The sequence below is a fragment of the Mrakia frigida genome, assembly GCF_051309035.1.
Source record: "Mrakia frigida strain ATCC 22029 unplaced genomic scaffold BDY24scaffold_11, whole genome shotgun sequence".
Taxonomy (NCBI): Eukaryota; Fungi; Basidiomycota; class Tremellomycetes; order Cystofilobasidiales; family Mrakiaceae; genus Mrakia; species Mrakia frigida.
In genome coordinates, this window is record NW_027481270.1 from 351,236 (window position 1) to 369,192 (window position 17,957).

Sequence of the window (17,957 nt, forward strand, 5' to 3'; positions counted from 1 at the left end):
TTCGGCTCCACCTTTCCTCGTCCACGAAGCGAGTCTACAGGAGGCCTCTATAGAGCTTCGTGCCCTTTTTTTTTTTTTGCTAGCATGTTCTCCTTTCTACCCCTGCTTGCTTGCTTGTGGGGAGGGAAGGGGGAAGGTCAGCTCGAACCTTTCAATTTCTCTCCTCGTTCCCCTCCAACCACATCCTCCTCCTTCTTTCAATCTCTCTCTCTCTCTACCCACCCTTAATGTAAGTCTCTTTTTCTTGGATGGATGGATCGAAGGAAGGAAGAAGAAGAAGATCGAGACGAGCGTCGGCTCCTCCCTTAGGCTGGGAAAGCAAGCCTCTTGCGGATGCGAGCTCTTTCGTCTCTTCCCTCTCTCAAAGGGGAACGAGCGAGGAAAATTGATTCTACTCCCTCTCTCTCTCTCTGCTTCCCTACGGGGCTTGCATCGAGTTGAAGGGAAGATGAAGAAATTCTCTTGATCGTGACTGAAGCCCCTGAAGAGAAAGGACGAGGAGCCGACTTCAGGGACGAACCCAAATTCGATCCTTCCACATTCCACCTCTTCTTCTTTTGCTTCCTCCCCTCCAACCACAACTCCCCTTCTCAAACTTCACATCCTAACTTTCTTCCTCTCTCCACCCTTCTTTCTCCTTTAACAAGTTCTCTCCTCCTCCTTCACTATGGCCGCCGTCACCGAAACCGTTCCCTCCTCCACCGCCACTCCCGTCGAGGTCGAGTCCACCACCCCTGCCGCTCCCGTCGAGGAGGTCGTCGCAGCTCCTGCTGAGCTCGGAAAGCCCGTCGAGGAGGTCGCTGCTCCCGCTCCCGTCGTCGCTGAGACTGCTGTCGTTGAGGAGGTAAGTTTTTCCTTCTCTTATCTTTGGACGAGGGACGGGAGGGTGAAGAGGGGTTGTTTTGACTCGTACTTGACTCCTCCTCTTCACCTTCCCTTTCCCCTTCTTCGCTTCTTCTTTTTCTTGCATGCATCCACTCTCTCTCTATAGACTGCTGCTCCTGCCGTCGTCGCTGAGGAGACCGCTCCCGTCGCTGCTGTCGAGGCTACCGAGCCCGTTGTGAGTTCAACCTTTCCCTCTCGTTCCCTCCCTTTCCCTCTCCCTTCCTCCTCCCTCTTTCTCAGCCCTCGAACCTCCTTATCGTCGAGAAAGCTCTTTAACTGACTCTCACTTCCTTCTCCTCTCCTCTATCAATCCTCCTCCTCTTCATCCACCCTCCCGTTCCCTCTCTCGCTCGTTCAAAACATGCAATCTCCCACCTCTCCTCTCGAACCTCCTCAAACCCTCGACCCTCCTCCTCTCCTCTAGGCTACCAAGACTGAGACTCCCAAGAAGGAGGGATTCTTCGCCAAGTTCTTCAACAACCTCAAGGAGGAGAAGAAGGTACGTTCTCTCTCTCTATCTATCTATCTCTATTCCGTTTCGGAAGGGTTGTTTCAGAATCGGGAGGAATGGCATGAGCCATCGAAGAGGGCCTGCGGCTGATCACTCCCTCCCTTGCCTTTCCCCTGTCATCGACGATTCCCCTTCTTCCTCTTCCTTCTGGCTCGTTGTTTACGCTATCCTCTAGATCGCCAACGAGAAGAAGGCTGCTAAGGTCGCTGCCGATAAGGTCAAGGCTGAGGAGAAGGCCAAGAGTGAGTTCTTTCGTCCTCGCCTTGTTGTTCTCTTGCTCCCCGTTTCGACGCCGTCGTTCTCTTCGTTCTTCCCGTTTGCTGACCTCGGATCACCTCCTTCCTCCTTTTTTCCCTCTTCCGCTCGTCCTCTGCTTATAGTCGCCGCTGAGAAGCTCGCCGAGAAGAAGGCTGCTGAGGCTGCTAAGGCTGAGGAGGACGCTGCTGCCGCCGCCGCTAAGGCTGCCGTGAGTCTCATCTCTCTCCTCGCTCTCCCTCGATCTTCTCGAGATTCGGACGTGTTTGCTGACCAGCTTATCACCTTTCTCTCGCTTTGCAGGCCGCTCCCGTCGTCGAGGAGACTCCCGTCGTCGAGGAGACTCCCGTTGTCGAGGAGACCCCCGTCGTCGCTGTGAGTCTTCCGTCTCCTCCCGTTTCTTCTGACTCGGTTCCTCCTCGAGATCTGAGCTCTTTTACTGACATCTACGCTTCACTCTCTTCTTCCTCTTCCTAGGCCGCCGCTACTGAGGAGGCTACCCCTGCTGCTGCTACTGAGGAGGCTGTCAAGGAGACGTTCGTTCAGCTCTCTTCATTCTCCCACTCGATCGTTCCTCCCTCTCGAGCTCGTTTGTTGACCTCTCCCCTTTCTCCTCTTGCTTTCCGACGCCTTATTATAGCGAGACTGCTGCTCCTGTCGCCGAGACTGCTGCTCCCGTTACCGTTCGTCCACTCCTCTTCTCCACTTTGTCTCATCAAAGTCAAAGCTCAACGAAACTCGTCGCTGATCCTTCCTTTCTCCTCTTTCTTTTCATCATCTACTACAGGAGGAGAAGGCTGTCTCCCCCAAGCCCAACAGGCGATTGTCCACTCGAATCACCGGTCTCTTCAAGGTGCGTCCAGCTCTCACTTTTGTTCGACGCCACTCCTCCCTTCTCGAGCTCGCACTGACTCTCTTCCTCCTTTCCTGACCTTCCTTCGCTCTGATAGGGATCCAAGGACAAGGCCGCTCCCGTTGAGGAGACCAAGGTCGCTCCCGTCGAGGAGGCTGCTCCTACTGTTCGTCTTTCTTTCGCGTTGCCGTCTTGTCGCTCTCTTCCCCAAAGGTCGACCTGACTCTGACTCTCGTCTTCTTCCTTTGGATCTCATAGCTCGCCGCCGTTGAGACCCCCGCTGCTCTCGAGACCCCCGTCGTTGAGGAGGTACGTTCTCTCTTCTCATTTCGTTGCCGTTCCCTCGAACGGACGACGCGTCGACGTCGAGCTCAAAGCTGACCTTTCCCTTCCCTCCCTGCTCCTTCCTTCTCCTTCTCTCTCAGACCGCCGCTCCCGTCGTTCCCGCCACCGAGGAGACCGTCGCCCCCAAGGTCGAGGAGCCCAAGGCCGTCGTCGCTTAAACGCCAACATCACACGTCGTCTTGCTTCCTCCCTCCCTCTCCTCCCTGTGCTCCAACTAGAACGTTTCTCTCTCTCTCTCTCTTACTTGCTGTCTCTCCCTCTCTCACGACTTCTCTCTTCACGACCTTTCTCTCCTCTATTTCTCCCTCCTTTCGTAGCCCACCCGATTCGAATCGCCCCGCTCGTCCCTTCCCTTCCCTTTGTTTACTTTTACTTACTCTACTTACCGAGGCCCTCCCACAGCCCACCAGCATCAAACCCCTTTCTCTACTACCGCACACACACATCATTTAATATCTCTCCATTCTCTCTCTCCTCGAGGACGTGGTTTAGCTTCGTTGCCCACACCCACTCCAGCGTCGCTTTCTCCTCGTCCTCTTTCACGTTTCGGCTCTCTTTTAATCGATGGTTTGATGGTTGTCGTTTTCCGTTTTCTTCTTGGAATGCTGGTTTCTTTTGAAGGATTCGCTTCTTCGCTTTTGAGAGAGAGAGAGAGAGAGAGGAAATGTTCGTTCGAGCAGCATCGAGGATTCAACTTGCTAGAGAGCTGATTGAGCAAGAGTGAGAGCTCAGTCTATCGGTTCGAGACACGAGAGAGAGAAGGGAGTGGATTGATTCGAACGAAGACGAGGAGTGATCGACGCGTCGCGTCGTCGCCTCTTTCCCCTTCCTCTTCCCTCCCTCGACTTCCCTCTCTTCTCCTTCCCCTTCCCCTCTCCCAAAAGGATAAGATTCAAATCCATCCAATCCCCGAAAACTGAAAGCAACGCATCTAGAACTTGAACACCTGTCCGGCCTCGTAACCCAACGAAGCCAGAGCTCCTCCGACGGCTCCCTGCTTCCCTCCGTCTTTCGCTCCAGCGACGGCAGCGACCTGGCCGGGAGGTCCACAGATGAAGAACTGCCGAAAGACGCGCAAGGGGGTTGGTCAGCCTTGTTGAACAAAGGAAAGGAGAGAGAGAGACAGAGAACGAGAGCAGGAGGGTGGGAGGTGAGGACGGGTTGAGTTGGAGGACGCACCTTGACCTTCTCCCCAGCGGAAGGAGGAAGAGCCTTGGCGGCTTCGGTGATGGTGGCAGCGGAGATGAAGCCGGTGAGACCTGGCGAAGGCAACAAGAAAGAGAAAGAAAGGGGACTCAGTGAGCGACGCGGTTTCGAAAGAGACGAAAAAGAGGAGAGACGAACCAGTCCATCCTGCAGGAGGCTTGTCGAGAGAGTAGATGACCTGGAAACGAAGTAGACGAGATGAGTGTGAGTGAGTGAGCATGTAGGAAGGAAGGAAGAAGAGCAAGAGATGAAAACGAACGGTGAGTCGATCGGGGTTGGAAGCGGCGAGAGCGTCCCACTCCTCTCGAAGAACTGGTAAACGCGAAGAAAAAGACAGTCAGATCGGGTTAGAGGAGCAAAGAAGCCAAGAAAGAACTCACGGATATCCTCCTCAGTCACGTTCGAGTAGACCAAGACCCACTTGGTCGTGTCGTCCTTCGCCTGTTCGTTTCGAGTTGACGTGAGAGGTCAGCAATCCCGAACGAACGAAAAATCGAGCCGATAAACCGAGGTAGGGACGAACGGAGAGAGCGTGAGCGATAAGCTGGTACATCGGGGTGATTCCGGAGCCTCCAGCGATCTGGGACGAACAACGAGTCGAGGCGGAGGAGGACGAAAACGAGAGAGTTAGATCGAGGATTCGTGAGCTCTATAAGGAGAAGGGCGAGTGAACTGACAGCGATTCCCTGCTCGAGCTCGGAAGCCTTGTAGGGGAACTTGGCGAAGGGACCCTTGAAGGCGGCTTTCTCTCCGACTGGTACGAGGAGAAGGACGCGAAGGAGAGGTCAGTTCGACGAGACGGAGAGGGAGAGGGTGGGCCGAGAGAGGGAAAGAGGGACGAGGGAATCGGTGTACCTTTGAGGGAAGCGAGGAAGGGAGAGATCTTTCCGGTCTGATGGAAGAAAGATGGTAGAGGAGTTGAAGGGGTGGTAATGAGGGTCAGAACGGACGATAGAGAGCGATGGGCGATGGTCGAGCTGACGAGGGAGGGAGAGAGGGAGGAGGGAAGGAGATCGAGATTGCTGACTGACCTCGTAGGTCTTCACGATGAGTTCGAGGTATCCCACGGTGCTCGCAGAGGACACGGGAGTGTAGGGCCTGCGAGCAGAAGTATGTATGAGTCAGCAAAAGACGGAAAGAAGGAAGGAAGGGAGGAAGGGAGGAAGAGAGCGAGCTCACCTCGCAACGTCCTTCCCAGAGTCGTCTACGACCTTGCCATCCTCTGGCGCTCTGACCATGATGCAGTGAGTGATAGCTCCTCCCCCGATAGAGGTAGAATCAGGGAAAGCGAACTTGTAGACGTGGGAGTTGTGGTTGTACTTCTTGACCTCTGCGAGGGTGAAGTCCGTGAACTTGTCTCTGAGAGAATCGAAGGGAGGAGAAGGAGAGGATCAGTCAGAGAGTGAGAGATCGGCAGCGAGGAAACAACTTACTTGCTGAGAGCGACGGGAGGAGAAGGAGTGGTCATGCTGTAGAAGAGTTTAGAGAGTTGGCGGTGTTGTGGTTTGAGAGCAGCAAGATGGAGACGCATGCGAACCAAGCGAAGGGCTGATGGATTCGAGCTCTTGCTTTTCCGAGAGAGAGATGACGAGATCTCGGACCTCTTCCGATGCGATAAATTTATCTTCGTTCAAGGTAATGATACTCGGATGGGATGAGATGCATGCTGGAGGATTGTGAGGCAGAATTACTTCCGAAACTCGCAGAGGAAGGGCTGAAGTCGGCACGATCTCCCCTACCTCACCCTTCAACCTGTACTCAACCTTCTTCCTCTCTCCCAACGTCCATCATCTTCCAACGCACGCCTATGGCTTCTTCACCTCTTTCGCCGACAAGCTCTAACTCTGTTTCGCTCTTGGAATCTGAATCTGGGTCCCTCCCAGTTCTCAACCTCCCTCATGTGAGCTTCGAACGTAAGAGAGCTCAAGACGTCGAGCTTGTCCCTCCTTTCCCTTTTGCTGCCTCTTTTCTCACCTCAAATCGTTCTCTCCCCTCTGAACATCTCCAGCCTTCGACTACGTATTTATTCCAAGACCAGCTTCATCTCGCTTCATCTAGACCTCTTCCTCGTGAGTCACCATGGCGTCGAAGGAGTCCGAACGCGCAGGTCCAAGCTCACACCCTCTCTTCCTTCTTCTTTCCTCGCCTCTTCTTCCCCGTTCTCGCCAGGTCTCCCCATCGAGGTCCTTGAGAAGATCCTCAAGAACGTCTTCCTTCGACCTACCCAACTCCTCCCTACCTCGGATCCTTTCAACCTCAACGGAACGTCGCATCTCCTCCTCGTCTCGAAGGGATTCAGAGAGCTTTGCTCTCCGATCTTCTACCAATCAGTGACGATCACTCGGCCGTCCCACTATGTGGCTTTCTTCAATCCTGAGCATGGTCTCTTTGGAACGGGGGAGGAGGGGGAGAAACGCTGGAGTTTCGTTCGAGAGGTGAGCTCGCGATAACCGTCGCGTCGTCTCAGCCCGTCGCTTCTGGAGTCTTCTTCGTCTCGAATCTGACCAGGAGCTGATCCGTCTTCTTTCGAATCTTCATCCTCAGCTCTCCATCGCTATAGGAATCGAACCGCCCCTCTCCTCCCACTCAACGTCCTCCTGTCTCGCCGCTCTCCATCTTCCCAGCGGACGAACCCTCCAACGCGTTTGCCTTCTCCATCGAGCCGGTCAAAGGGTACCCAGGTCGGAAAATCCCTGCCCCAGAGTCCTTCACCGACTGATGCAAGACCCAGGTCGACGCGAAGCCGCCATGGTCGCATTGGAACCTCAACGGCTAGCCGATGTCGAGCGGGATCCAGCAACGTACTCGGGGCTCTCGCTCGACCAGTGGATCAAGGAGAAATTCTGGATCATCCCAGAAGAATTTCTTGAGAGGAGTCACATCGGGGTGATTTTCCGAGAGGTCGAGACAAATCGAGCAACCTTCCTTCACAACCTCGTTCAATCCAACCAACCCTCCTCCCTCATGGTCGGAAACGAGGCCATCAGGTCCTACTACATCAAAGGAACCGCCACTGGCGCCGTTGCTGAGGAACTCACCCTCTTCTCCGACTGGGCAGACGCGTCGCACAACGTCGATCCGTTTCGGTCGTTCATCAAAACGTTCAACTCGGTTCTCGAGACGAGGACGGTTCATCTGGTTGGATTTAACGTCGATTTCATTCGTGAGCTGGAGGAGGATCTGAAGAAGGATGGAATTGGGCAGGGATGGTCCTACGAGAGGTCGGACGGCAATCGATGCTCGTTGTTTTTGTCGGAGGTGAGTCGCTCTTTCTCGTCCTCCCGAGCTTTCCTTCATTCCGACTGACGCAAACCGTTCTTTTACACATTGTTTCTTTCTAGGAATTGGACGTCGTCGAACCTTGAGGACGCGCTCGGCGAGCGAAAAGGTGGGTCCTCCCTCTCCCTTCGATTCCCTTCCTTTCTCCTTCTCTCCCTTTCTCGAAAGCGAGAACTTGGAACTAAATTTTTACTCTTTGACTTGACAGTGTTTGCCGAATGGATATCGACGGGGTAGGACCATCATTCTCTTTCGGCTCCTCGCACTTCGTTCCGTGAGCTCGACTCCGAACCGTTTTCTGCCTCCTCGCCTCGCTGACCTCGCTGACCTCCCTCTCTTTCTTTGCGCCACCTCCAGGCTTCTCCGGTTGATGGAGTGGATGGGTAGGCCTGATGTGGGAGACAAGGTGTCACTCTCGTGAGTTGTTCTCCTCTCCCTCGTCGGCGCGTCGGCGGACCTGAACGACGCTGATGAACGTTGCTCGTTTCGTTGTTTCGCAGACCGGGCATGATTTTATTTATCTATTTTGGAGGTCAGGTAGAGACGCTATGAGATCGCAGTTGCTTAAAAGCCAGACCTCGAAGGATCCGATCCTCGACGCGTCGACAACAATCCTTCGAAGGTTCGGTCTTCTCTCCCGCTCTCAACAAAACGTTGACTGAACCCACTTGAACAACCTGCGAGCTTCTTTCTGCGACCATCCGAGTACCATCGAATAATATCTACCAGCGGTCTAGAATCCATCGTTGGTTTTGATTTAGAACTTGTAGACCTGTCCGGCCTCGTATCCGAGAGCAGCGAGAGTTCCTCCGATGGGTCCTTGCTTTCCTCCTACAAAAAAAACGAAAGGGTGAGGAGGGAAGTCAGTTTGATTGAGATCGATCGATCGACGAAAGGGAGAGGACGAAGAGGTAAAGGACGCGAGGAGAAAGGAAAAGTTACGAACCGTCCTTGTCTCCAGCGATGGCCTTGACCTGTCCGGGAGGTCCACAGACCTGTGAAGGTTGAAGAAAGCAAGGGAAGGAGGGAAGGAAAGGACGGGAAGGGAATCAGCGAGGAAGGAGATGGGTCGGAGAGCAGACTGAAACGAGACTAAACGCACGAAGAACTTAATCTTATCTCCCGTGGCGGTGATTCCGGCCGACTTGATGAGCTCGGGGGTGATGTAACCCTTGGATCCTGTTGCGTTTGGAAAGAAAAAAAAAAAACGAAGAGAGGCGTGGAGGGAGAGGAAGAAGCAGGCGTTAGAATCGTCTGGACCGGCGGAGAGTTGGGAGGGAAAAGGGACAGTGGACGAACCAGTCCATCCCGCAGGAGGCTTATCAAGAGCGTAGACAACCTGTGAAACGGAAATGAAGGGAGGAATAGGAGGGATCGGTGAGCTCAGCGGTCGAGTGGGACGCGTCGACATCGAGAGCAAGGGAAGAACGCACCTTCAGACGGTCAGGGTGAGAAGCAGCGAGAGAGTCCCACTCCTTTCGAAGCACTAGTCTCAAAGGAGAAGCAAAACAAAGAAAGTGCCGTCAGTGGACGATCGAGCGAGGCGAGGCGAAGGGCGAAAACAGGTCGAAGAAAAGAGAAACTCACGGATGTCAGCCTCGGTGACGTTCGAGTAGATGAGCGTCCACTTGGTGCTGTCGTCCTTCGAGTTCAACTAAGATCGCAAACCAAGCCGAAAGGAGAGAACTCAGCTCTTGCTCGGCGGAATTGCGAGACGTGTTTGGAGAGAGACGACGACGAGCGAAGAACGCGAAGGAACTCACAGAGTGGTTGATGAGCTGATACATTGGGGTAATTCCAGATCCACCGGCGATAGCAACACCCTGCTCAAGGACAGAGGGCTTGTAAGGGAACTTGGCGAAAGGTCCCTGGAAGAAAGAGAGAAAGACGCGAGGGACGATCAGCTTGACCTTGACGAAGGACTCGAACGACTCGAACGAGATTGAGACGAACCTTGAAAGCGACCTTGTCTCCGACCTTGAGCGAAGCGAGGTAAGGAGTGAACTTTCCGGTCTGTAGGTCGAAGCAAGGAGGGAAAAGAAAGAGAGAAGGTCAGCTTGGGGCAAAGGGTCGGACGTGAGAACCGATGGAGAGGAGAGTCGAGGTTTCGCTGCTCGGTATTGCGGTCTTCTCAGCGCTGTGCAAGCTAAAGTCTGCTGTTGTTCAAAGTCGACAGCAGGCGTTGCTTCGAGGTTGAGGCCTACAGAAGGAAGACTCCGCGTCTGAAAGAAGGGACTTACGTCGTATTTCTTGATCAGGAAGGAGATCTCTCCAACGGTGTCAGGAGTCGAGACGGGAGTGTAAGGACGAGCGATGTCCTTGCCCTTAGCGTCCACGATGAGACCGTCCTCGACGGCTCGAAGCATGAGAAGATGGGTTATCGGACCTCCCGAGATGGCGTTGGGGTCGGGGAATTTGAAGGTGTAGATGTGCGAGTTGTGGTTGTACTCTTTAACATCGGACAGGGTGTACTCGGAGAACTTGTCCCTGAGAAGAAGAAGGAGAGTGTTCGAGAGTCAATAACCAAACGAGAGAAGAAGGAGAGAGAGCGGGAGGAAGGAGGGAAGGACGAGCTCAAGGTCAACTCTCTCCCTTCCGTTCTGCTTCCTTCCTTCTTCAACCCCACCTCGTCTCAACGCCTCTTTCCCTCCCATCGATGCTTCGGGTCTAGCAGTGAGAGTTTTGGGACTCACTTGGTCAAAGCTGAGGGCCTGACTCCTTCGAAAGGAGATCCCTCCTCCTTCTCCTCAGCATGGGCTGGTTTAAGAGGATAGCTGAAGTTGTCCCCGACGTAAAAGAGAGTCCCCACCGTTCCGATGAGGAGACCAGCGAGGCCAAGAGGGAAGGCTAGCAAGAAAGGTGGAAAAGAGGAAGGAAGAGAGAAGAGAGCTTCAGCAAAGGAAGAAGAGATGACGATTTGGGGAGAAACGATTCTTGAGACTCACTCGTGCCCACCTGGGAAGAAGTTCTCAAAGGTTTGGATGTAGCGTAGGACCGAACTAGAGGAGAGGCGGTGGCGGCGATAGAACGGAACATGTTTGGGGAAGAGGGGATGGGAGTTGAGAGAACTGGAAGGGAAGAGGAGGAGAGGGCTGAGAGCTTCGGGACGATCGCTTGATCACGACTTCGATTTGCGAAGATTTGCTCCCAGGGATGCTTGATCGTTTGGGAAGAAACACATCCAGTTTCCGTGCTAATTCACTCTCATGCAAAAATTTGGCGCGGCTCGCGACTCCTTTGAGGACGCGAGAGAGGAGAATCGACCGAGCTCATTTCCCTCCCTCTTTTCTCTTCAACTTTCACCATCTCTCGCCAACCCTTTCTGCTTATCCTGGAGCTCGGGGACCCTCAAAGTCTTGTGCTCTTTCCTCTTCCTCGGAAGCCTCACATCTTCTTCTTCTCGAGAGTTTCCAACGAGAAGAAACGGTTTTTCGATCCCTGCCTCGACGATCTCTTCTTCCTCCCGTCTTCCTTCTCACCACGCCCATCTTCTCGAAGAACTTATCGGTCCCAAAGCTGCTCTTGGCATGGATCTATCGTAAGAGGGATATTCTCCATCGTCGGGCTTTTTGTGAGTACTTCGAGGGAAGAGGCAGCAGCGATTTCGAAGGAGAGGACGCTGTACGTGACTTGATTGCGTTCAAGGACCTTCCATGAGTGTCGTATGACTGATCTGAAGCAAAGCTAGCTTGAATCCAAGTGATACTCCCCCTACCTTCACCTACCTGAATAGTTAACCTAGCCAGCCTCCATGTAAGTGAGTTCTTTTCCGCTCGTCTCGACCGCGTCGCCTCTCTCTCCCCTTCTGTTCCGTTTCGCTTCCCCTGACTCTCTTCCGTTCTTCGCTCATTCTGTCAAACTAACACAGCAGCTGCTATCTTAAGCTCTTCCCTTTCTATTGCGCCAGCTCTCTCGTCTCGACGTCGCTCATGGTCTCCTCGGCTCCGTCTCTGTCTCGTTCCACTTTTTTTGTTTACCTCTTGCTTTCCAGTCAGCCAACGCGGTGGCAATCAATCTCGTCGTCATTCAAACGGCAGATCCTCTTCCTTTGTGTCTTCCTACGGGCTTCTCGTCCATTCGAATGCCTTGGAACGAGAGAGACGCGTCTGCCTTCCGAGTGTCGATTTGGAAAGAAACCTCTCGTTGCCTCTCGCGGATGCCCTCCTCTTTTGTTCTCTTGGAAGCTGACTGCTCTAGAAGTGAGGCCATCCCATCGAGGTTTACGTTTCGTTGGATGATGTGAGAGCTCAAGTTCTCGGAGGGCTGAGGAGAGAAAGGACGACGATGCCCGTCTGGGAAGGGTCTGCCGGCGCTCTGAGCGTTCCTCCATGAGGCTCAAAGTCCGAAGAAGATTTGCTGAGTGAGATTTATCTTACTTCTTCGTTTCTAGATCATTCAAGCGTCCCTCCCCACACCTTTAGGTGAGGGTATATCAACCTGCCCTTTTGCTAGTTAAATGACCGAATTCCCCACTTTGAATAGCACACTCTCTGTTCAGAATAGTGGACTTTTTTCTTCGGATTCCAGGACTAGATTTTCTTGAGAATTTATTGTCCTGTTTCGAGAGTGGGAGAATTTCTGCGTCGCTCGGAAACAGAGTTCCCGACGCGTCTCGCTCTCCATCGTCGTTTCTCGCCGTTTCTTCCTCTCCTTTGAGGCTGGAGTCTTGATTAGAAAATCAAGTGAACTTCTGATGAATCTTTCTACCCTATGCTCTCCGCGAACGAGCAGGGAGGAGTCGCCAGAGGCGACGACGAGCTGCGAGAGAGCCAGGACGACGGATGACTCTGTTGGAAAGCAATTTTCACGCTTCAAAAAATCACCCATCGCCCAAACTATCCACTTTAGTTTAGACTGGATATCGAGAAAAACACATAGAACAAGATCAGGTGTGGGGACGGCAGGCTTGCCCTGCGCTACGATCTGCAAGTTGTTGAGCTTCTCGAGCCCTTACCGTCGGCAAGGGAAGGAGAGGGGAAGATCCGGCGAGCCTCCGGAGCTTCTCAACAACATTTCCAAACCGATTGGCTGAATTTCCGCATGGGAACGAACGAACGAGAAACCAACATCGACCGAGGTGCATGAAGTTCGGAGTCTTCGTGAATCATCCTTGAACCTCCGTTTTTCGCACCACTTTTTCTCTCGTCGCTCGTTCTCACTCAACGTACCCTCTCCCCCCTTCCCCCTCTCTCTCTCTCTCTTTCCTCCCTCGCTCCGAACCACTCGCCGACTTAATCAAGGAAACTACCGCTCGTTGCCGCTAAAGTCAGCGAACAGGACCTTGGGTACGTCGGTTCCTCCTGCTGCTGTTTGAAGGAGTCCTCGTGTCATCCTTTCTCGTTCTCCTCTCGTTCGAAGAAGGACGCTGTTTCTGTCTCTCCGATCTGTACTGACTTCGCTTCCTCGTCTCGTACAGATCCATCTTTCTCTCACCTCGAAACACCACCTCTTCCCGGGCTTCCAAAAATGAACATTCAACACCTCATTCATCCCGATTCAGCCCTCGCCAGCACTGCGTCGCTCTTCTCTTCCTACCCCTCGCCAAGTCTTCCTTCTACCTTTCCACTTCCACCAGTTCGACCGCAACTCGAAGACGAGGTTTCTCAGCAAACGGACTTCCCATCGTCCTTAGCTTCGTCGAGAAAAGGCGACGGTGACCCAGGGTTTCTCAGCAACTCCCCACCTCCCGTTCACCCTCCCTCTCGACTCTCTCTCGCTTCCCACCTCGACTCCGAGCCTCCCCGGTACCCCTCGAGCTCAACTCACCGAGACGCCGATGCAGGACTCATGCGAGAAGAAAAGGTACGGCCTTTTGCACTTCGTCTGCTCTCTTTCTTGAACGCCGTCGACCTGATCGCGACCCCACGCTGACATCTTTCCCTCTCTCTCTTCCTATCTTCACAGGCGACTCCTCTCGGACCGTCCCGACTGCCCAACTCTCGAACTCCCTCCCCAGTTCTTTCCTACTCCCACTCGCCGGCGTCGTCGTCGTGCTCTCTCCAACCGCCTACCCCAAACCACGTCCCGGAATATCCTCCTTGTTTCCCTCGGAAACAACTCCTCCTCCCTCGCAACACTCCTTCTCCTTCTCTGCAACATCAAGCATCTCCCATCTCGGCTTTGGACCTTCTCGCTGTCGTCGCAGACATCTCATCGGCTGGACCCTCGTCGGAGCGATCAACTTCTCCCCCAGAGTCGGAGACTGCTTCTTCAGCCTCCTCGTCGTCAAGATCGAGGAAGAGGGTGAGAAAAGAGGAGACGGATACTGAGACGGTAGCAGGGACGAAGCGAGTGACGAAGAAGAGGAAAGGACGAGGTCTGGATCCTCAGAAGACGCGTTCGTTCATTTCTTGCAATCTCTCGACTCCCCTTTTCGAGTACTGACCTGTTTCGATCTTTCAGGTCTCATGATCTTCCCGCCTACCCTACCTCCTCGTTCTTTTGCTCCTGCAGAGAGCGAAGGATACACGAAGCGACCAACAGCCTCGGCTGAAAACGTGAGCCGTCGCGTCGGGGTCGTGTCTATTTCGATCTTCCCTCAGCGACTGACCCTTCCCCTTCTCCCTAACGCTCCTCGATTCAGCTTTATGCACCTATCTACACTAAAGGTCGAGATTCTCGCACTCGGGTTGCGTTCTGTGAGAGATGTGGCGAAGGAAACCTGCCTACTCGAATGAGTGGTTACGGGTGGGTGTTTCTCCCTCTCTGTTCGTTCTCGTTCCTTCAAATCTCTGACTCTGAACATTTGAACCTCTCAGATACCATCTTCTTCACACCCACAACCTTTCCTCTCACTCTCCCTACATCATGCCATCTCCCATTCGGATCCGAACCTCTGCGACGGACGACCTCCCTCCGACCCTCGTCGACAAGCAGCTCGCCGTAACCGCTCCCTCTCCAGCTCTAGATGGAGAGTGTCCGTTCAACACCTCAGAGGAAGGAGTCTGTACCATGGGAGGCTGGGTGAGTTCCTTCTTCGGTTTCGCTTCCTTCGCTTCGCCCTCGTCGCGTCCCTCACGTCGTCGACACGAGACTGAGGCTTGCTCCTCCTCCCCTTCTCTCTTCTCTTGCAGCACAAGCTTTCAAGCTGGAGGGAATCGATGAACAGTCATCTTGGTGGGAAGTGTTTGGCGTAGCGGAAGGAGAGAGCGCGGGGGGGGTTCGTTTGAGCCGTCGCGCTTTGTTGATGGTTCGTTTAGATTGTATCGCTAGTATTAGAGCCGGTGTTGTATCACGTCCAGAAGTACGAGGCAAAGGATAAAGACGAAGAAGCTCTAGATCTATCTTCTGCTCGCCCCAAACTTGAAGGGATCAGAACGACCGCCAGTTCCTGAAGCCTCCTTCTAGTCTACTTCTATAGTTGTGAACGCCCTAAAAGAAATCAAAACCCCTCCCTCAAACTTCTCGATCGATTTTCGACCTCTGAACTAGCCTACCCTTCGACCACCGATCTTCAGCCCAACTTCCGACCCCAACTCCCTCCCGCCGTTCCCTTCCCTTCCCCAACCCCTCTCCCCTGGATCCATCTTAGCTCCACCCCTATCTTGACCATCCTCATCGACATCGTAGACCACGATACTCCCATCCAGTACGACTTGGGGCTTCTAGACGACCGAGGAGGTCGAAGAAAGAGGGAAGGAAGGACGCGTCGTTTCGTCGGGTCGAGAGGGAGTGGCGAGTTGGGGATTTGGAGACCGCCGAGTTCGAAAACCTGAGGGGGGATTCGGGTTATCGAGAGCGGGGGGGCAGAGTAGAGAGGAAGAGGGCGGAGGGAGGGAGGGAGAGAGGGCGGAGGAGGTCGATGCAGTGGGACGATCCTCCATCGAGAACGAAGCTGGAGGAGCGGTAGAAAGAGAGCGAAGAGAAAAGTCAGTGAAGAATAGAGAGAACGTAGAAGGATGTTCAGGACGAACCACTGCTACAGCTGGATATCAGACGAGCCAAGTCGAGATGGGAGAGACGGTTGAGGTTGAGCTAAAGAAAGAAAAGCGACGAAACGACCTATTTCAGATTCGAACATACGAATGAAGAGGATCGGAAAGCAAAACTCACAGGTCCTCCAAGTTGAGCTGCATCACCGTCCCGTCCTCAGCCTGCCACGACCACCGCAAAATCGACACCGTCGTCGTCGGAATCCCCCTCCTCCGAATCCAAGCGATGAACTTCTCCCGAACCTCTTGAGGATAATCGACGAGGTGAACATGAGCAGCATTCGTGATCTTTCCGACTCGTTCCATGGCTTGGTAGAGGAAGGCCTTCGTTGGAGTCTGCTCCTCGTTGAAATGCAGAGCGAAGCTGTCGACCTTGAAAGGCGATTCCGATCCGTACAGTCTCATGCTGAGATCGAGAGTGGGCGAGTACCTATCCCGAAGGATCCGAGGGGACGTAGAGATGACCAACGAGTCGAAAAACTGTTCCTGTTCGTCCTCGAGGCGAGACTTGGTCTCGCTGGCGATGAGTCGACTGATGAAAGCTCCCGTCGCCTCCTCTTCGGACTCGAAGTCCGGATCGTCGAGCCATTCCAAAAACGTGAGGAGCGTACCGTCCGGGTGTTGCTGGGCAGCGTCCTCGTAGAATCCTTGAAGTCGTTCCAAAGCGTCGCGTCGTCGATCTGGTTGGATTGTGATTTGGAGGAGAAGTTCCTTGATACCTCCTTGATCGAGCCAGGATGTGGGAGGGGATGGGTTGTCGAGAATGCAGAGATGCGAGATCCTCCGACGACTAGGGAGGGTGAGAGGAACGAGGAGGGTATCCGAGTCGGAATGGAAACGGCGGAGTGGGGGATGGACGTCCTTCCGAACGACGATTTCCTTCACGTAGTTCCAACGTTTCTCTGACTCCTCCCCAACGACGAAAATTCCCTCCCGTGGGTCGAAGAAGGTGATAAAATCCAAGGGTCGGACGATGCGGATGGAGTTGTAGAAGAAAGGGAGGGCGAGTTGACGAAAGGAGTGGGAGACGAGAAGGAGGTGGGTTGGGACGGAAGGGAGGGAAGAGGAAGGAGTGGTAAGGGTAGGGCGAAGAAAGACAAAGCCGAAGATCTGTTCGAGGATCTCTATCGGAAGATCTGCGTGGCAAGAAGAGGAACGAGGGGAGAAAGGATACACGAGTGAGAGTCAGCTCGACGGCTCGCTCTCCTCTCTTTCGAGCACAAAAGACTGACCTGGCAGATTTGATTCTGGACCAGTGGAGCACGATGTGGATGACTTGGACCCTTGGTCCTCCTCAGATGTCTGTGGAAGAGGTTGGAAGGGAAGATGGTCAGCAAAGCGAGCGAGGGAAAGGGCTGGAGCTCGACGGAAAGTCAAGCTTTCTCACCTTCTTGTTTCGGATATCCTCCGGCCCTGAAAGCATCGAGGAAGAGTCCGTCGAGAGACCTTGTGAGTCGGGGACTGAGAGCTGAGCTTGAGGAACGATAAGCAAGGCGGTGGGACGGCGAGATGAGGAGGGAAGGGAGGTGAGGAGGGTGGAGAGGTCCATGCTCGTCGAAGGCTGAGCGGCTTCCTGACTCGACATTCAAGTAGCGATGTGAAACGAGTTTCTGTAAGGAGGCTTTGACTGAGTTCCGGGAAGATTTGGAGTCTCGAACGTTGTTGTGGTTGGGTTCAAGGAGGAACAGGAGCGAACGAGCTTCGCCCCCGTTCCCACTTGAGCTCGCGAGGTCTTCGTCTCGTCTCTTCTCTCCCACCCACCACCTTCACTTTACAGCAAATATGGGGTATGTCTCCCACTTCTCGTTCATGCACAGCCTCTATTCCCTGCTGACTTCCTCTCGGTTCTCTCGTTTCTTCAGAGCTGACGGAGGATCCATTCCTGTTCGTTCTCACCTCTCCTCTCCTTCCCTCCACCACCCCTCCTTCTCGCTGACCTTTCTTCCTCTCTTCTCCCGTTTCTCGCCTCTCAGGATCGAAAAGATCTCGTCAAGAACAAGCCTCGAACTGTTCCTACGGATAGTCACAACCTCAAAGTAGCTCAGTATACGCTCTGTGCTCTCTCAAAGGTGAGTCTCGGCTCCCTCCTCCCGCCTTCGTTTCGACCTCGACCCGTCCTCTCCGTCCTGCTACAGTCGCTCGCTTCCCTCGGAAGATACCCGAGCAGTAAAAGAATACATGCTGACTTTGCCTCGTCTGATTTTGTTGTTCTCCAGCGCCCTCTGGTGGCTCCCATCGTCCTGGACCAGATCGGAAAGCTCTACAACAAGGTCGCCATCCTCGAGTTCCTCCTCGACCGTTCTTCCTACGGAGATGGAGAGCAGATCTGTGGCTACATTCGATCCATGAAGGTGAGTCTATAGGTTCCTTATTCCTTCTTGTTCCAGATGGAAGCAGCTCGATTCCTTCTCTTCCTTCGTTCAAGCTCAAGCTCAAGCTCACCTCTCCTTCCCTCCCTCCCCTCCCTTCCCTTCTTCGCAGGACACCACCACCCTCACCCTCACTCCCAACCCCAACCTGGCCTCCTCGGACGCCTCCTCCTCCACCAACAACACCAACACCGACACTTCCTCCCTCCCCTCCCTCTTCATCTGCCCTCTCTCCCTCAAAGAAATGAACGGCTCTCTCCCCTTCGTCGCCCTCCGACCGTGCGGATGCGTCTTCGCTCTCGCCGCTCTCAAAGCCATCATCT

The 17,957-nt window shown here is 53.9% G+C and overlaps 7 protein-coding genes across 7 annotated transcripts; 4 read left to right on the top strand and 3 right to left on the bottom strand.

The window, feature by feature from the left end:
* Window positions 1–179: 179 nt before the first annotated feature.
* Window positions 180–3,397, top strand: BDY24DRAFT_385524 (uncharacterized protein). The gene is made up of 11 exons (XM_076639980.1): window positions 180–844; window positions 992–1,060; window positions 1,310–1,384; window positions 1,572–1,638; window positions 1,777–1,862; window positions 1,955–2,026; window positions 2,129–2,334; window positions 2,439–2,504; window positions 2,602–2,670; window positions 2,763–2,813; window positions 2,930–3,397. Exons 1-11 carry the CDS (start codon window positions 668–670, stop codon window positions 3,300–3,302), a joined length of 1,311 nt encoding a protein of 436 aa, XP_076497694.1. The 5' UTR covers window positions 180–667; the 3' UTR covers window positions 3,303–3,397.
* Window positions 3,398–3,616: 219 nt separating this feature from the next.
* Window positions 3,617–5,643, bottom strand: BDY24DRAFT_385529 (cytochrome b5 reductase family protein). The gene is made up of 11 exons (XM_076639981.1): window positions 5,500–5,643; window positions 5,235–5,425; window positions 5,087–5,153; window positions 4,911–4,947; window positions 4,733–4,809; window positions 4,579–4,635; window positions 4,436–4,496; window positions 4,315–4,367; window positions 4,194–4,233; window positions 4,029–4,108; window positions 3,617–3,909 (listed from the first exon to the last, which is right to left on the bottom strand). The coding sequence occupies exons 1-11, from the start codon at window positions 5,584–5,586 to the stop codon at window positions 3,781–3,783; spliced, it is 879 nt and encodes a 292-aa protein (XP_076497695.1). The 5' UTR covers window positions 5,587–5,643; the 3' UTR covers window positions 3,617–3,780.
* A 219-nt stretch (window positions 5,644–5,862) lies between these two features.
* Window positions 5,863–7,420, top strand: BDY24DRAFT_414244 (uncharacterized protein; the record flags this gene model as incomplete). Its single annotated transcript, XM_076643279.1, has 5 exons — window positions 5,863–5,955; window positions 6,064–6,124; window positions 6,225–6,490; window positions 6,600–7,313; window positions 7,397–7,420. The coding sequence occupies 5 exons, from the start codon at window positions 5,863–5,865 to the stop codon at window positions 7,418–7,420; spliced, it is 1,158 nt and encodes a 385-aa protein (XP_076497696.1).
* Window positions 7,421–7,965: 545 nt separating this feature from the next.
* BDY24DRAFT_385536 (cytochrome b5 reductase family protein) lies at window positions 7,966–10,436 on the bottom strand. The gene is made up of 11 exons (XM_076639982.1): window positions 10,280–10,436; window positions 10,028–10,181; window positions 9,575–9,821; window positions 9,288–9,347; window positions 9,098–9,202; window positions 8,922–8,988; window positions 8,768–8,820; window positions 8,634–8,673; window positions 8,437–8,513; window positions 8,281–8,329; window positions 7,966–8,165 (listed from the first exon to the last, which is right to left on the bottom strand). The coding sequence occupies exons 1-11, from the start codon at window positions 10,368–10,370 to the stop codon at window positions 8,092–8,094; spliced, it is 1,017 nt and encodes a 338-aa protein (XP_076497697.1). The 5' UTR covers window positions 10,371–10,436; the 3' UTR covers window positions 7,966–8,091.
* A 1,978-nt stretch (window positions 10,437–12,414) lies between these two features.
* BDY24DRAFT_26698 (uncharacterized protein) lies at window positions 12,415–14,504 on the top strand. The gene is made up of 4 exons (XM_076636887.1): window positions 12,415–13,136; window positions 13,239–13,671; window positions 13,737–13,831; window positions 13,918–14,504. The coding sequence occupies exons 1-4, from the start codon at window positions 12,801–12,803 to the stop codon at window positions 14,218–14,220; spliced, it is 1,167 nt and encodes a 388-aa protein (XP_076497698.1). The 5' UTR covers window positions 12,415–12,800; the 3' UTR covers window positions 14,221–14,504.
* A 608-nt stretch (window positions 14,505–15,112) lies between these two features.
* On the bottom strand, window positions 15,113–16,941 carry BDY24DRAFT_26816 (uncharacterized protein). The gene is made up of 5 exons (XM_076636894.1): window positions 16,653–16,941; window positions 16,498–16,567; window positions 15,387–16,401; window positions 15,248–15,308; window positions 15,113–15,168 (listed from the first exon to the last, which is right to left on the bottom strand). The coding sequence occupies exons 1-4, from the start codon at window positions 16,848–16,850 to the stop codon at window positions 15,266–15,268; spliced, it is 1,326 nt and encodes a 441-aa protein (XP_076497699.1). The 5' UTR covers window positions 16,851–16,941; the 3' UTR covers window positions 15,113–15,168; window positions 15,248–15,265.
* A 133-nt stretch (window positions 16,942–17,074) lies between these two features.
* Window positions 17,075–17,953, top strand: BDY24DRAFT_339322 (Rtf2 RING-finger-domain-containing protein; the record flags this gene model as incomplete). The annotated part of the gene is made up of 4 exons (XM_076637361.1): window positions 17,075–17,149; window positions 17,239–17,334; window positions 17,482–17,616; window positions 17,747–17,953. Coding segments are annotated over 4 exons (513 nt in total), but the record flags the coding sequence as incomplete, so codon positions are not given.
* Window positions 17,954–17,957: the final 4 nt, after the last annotated feature.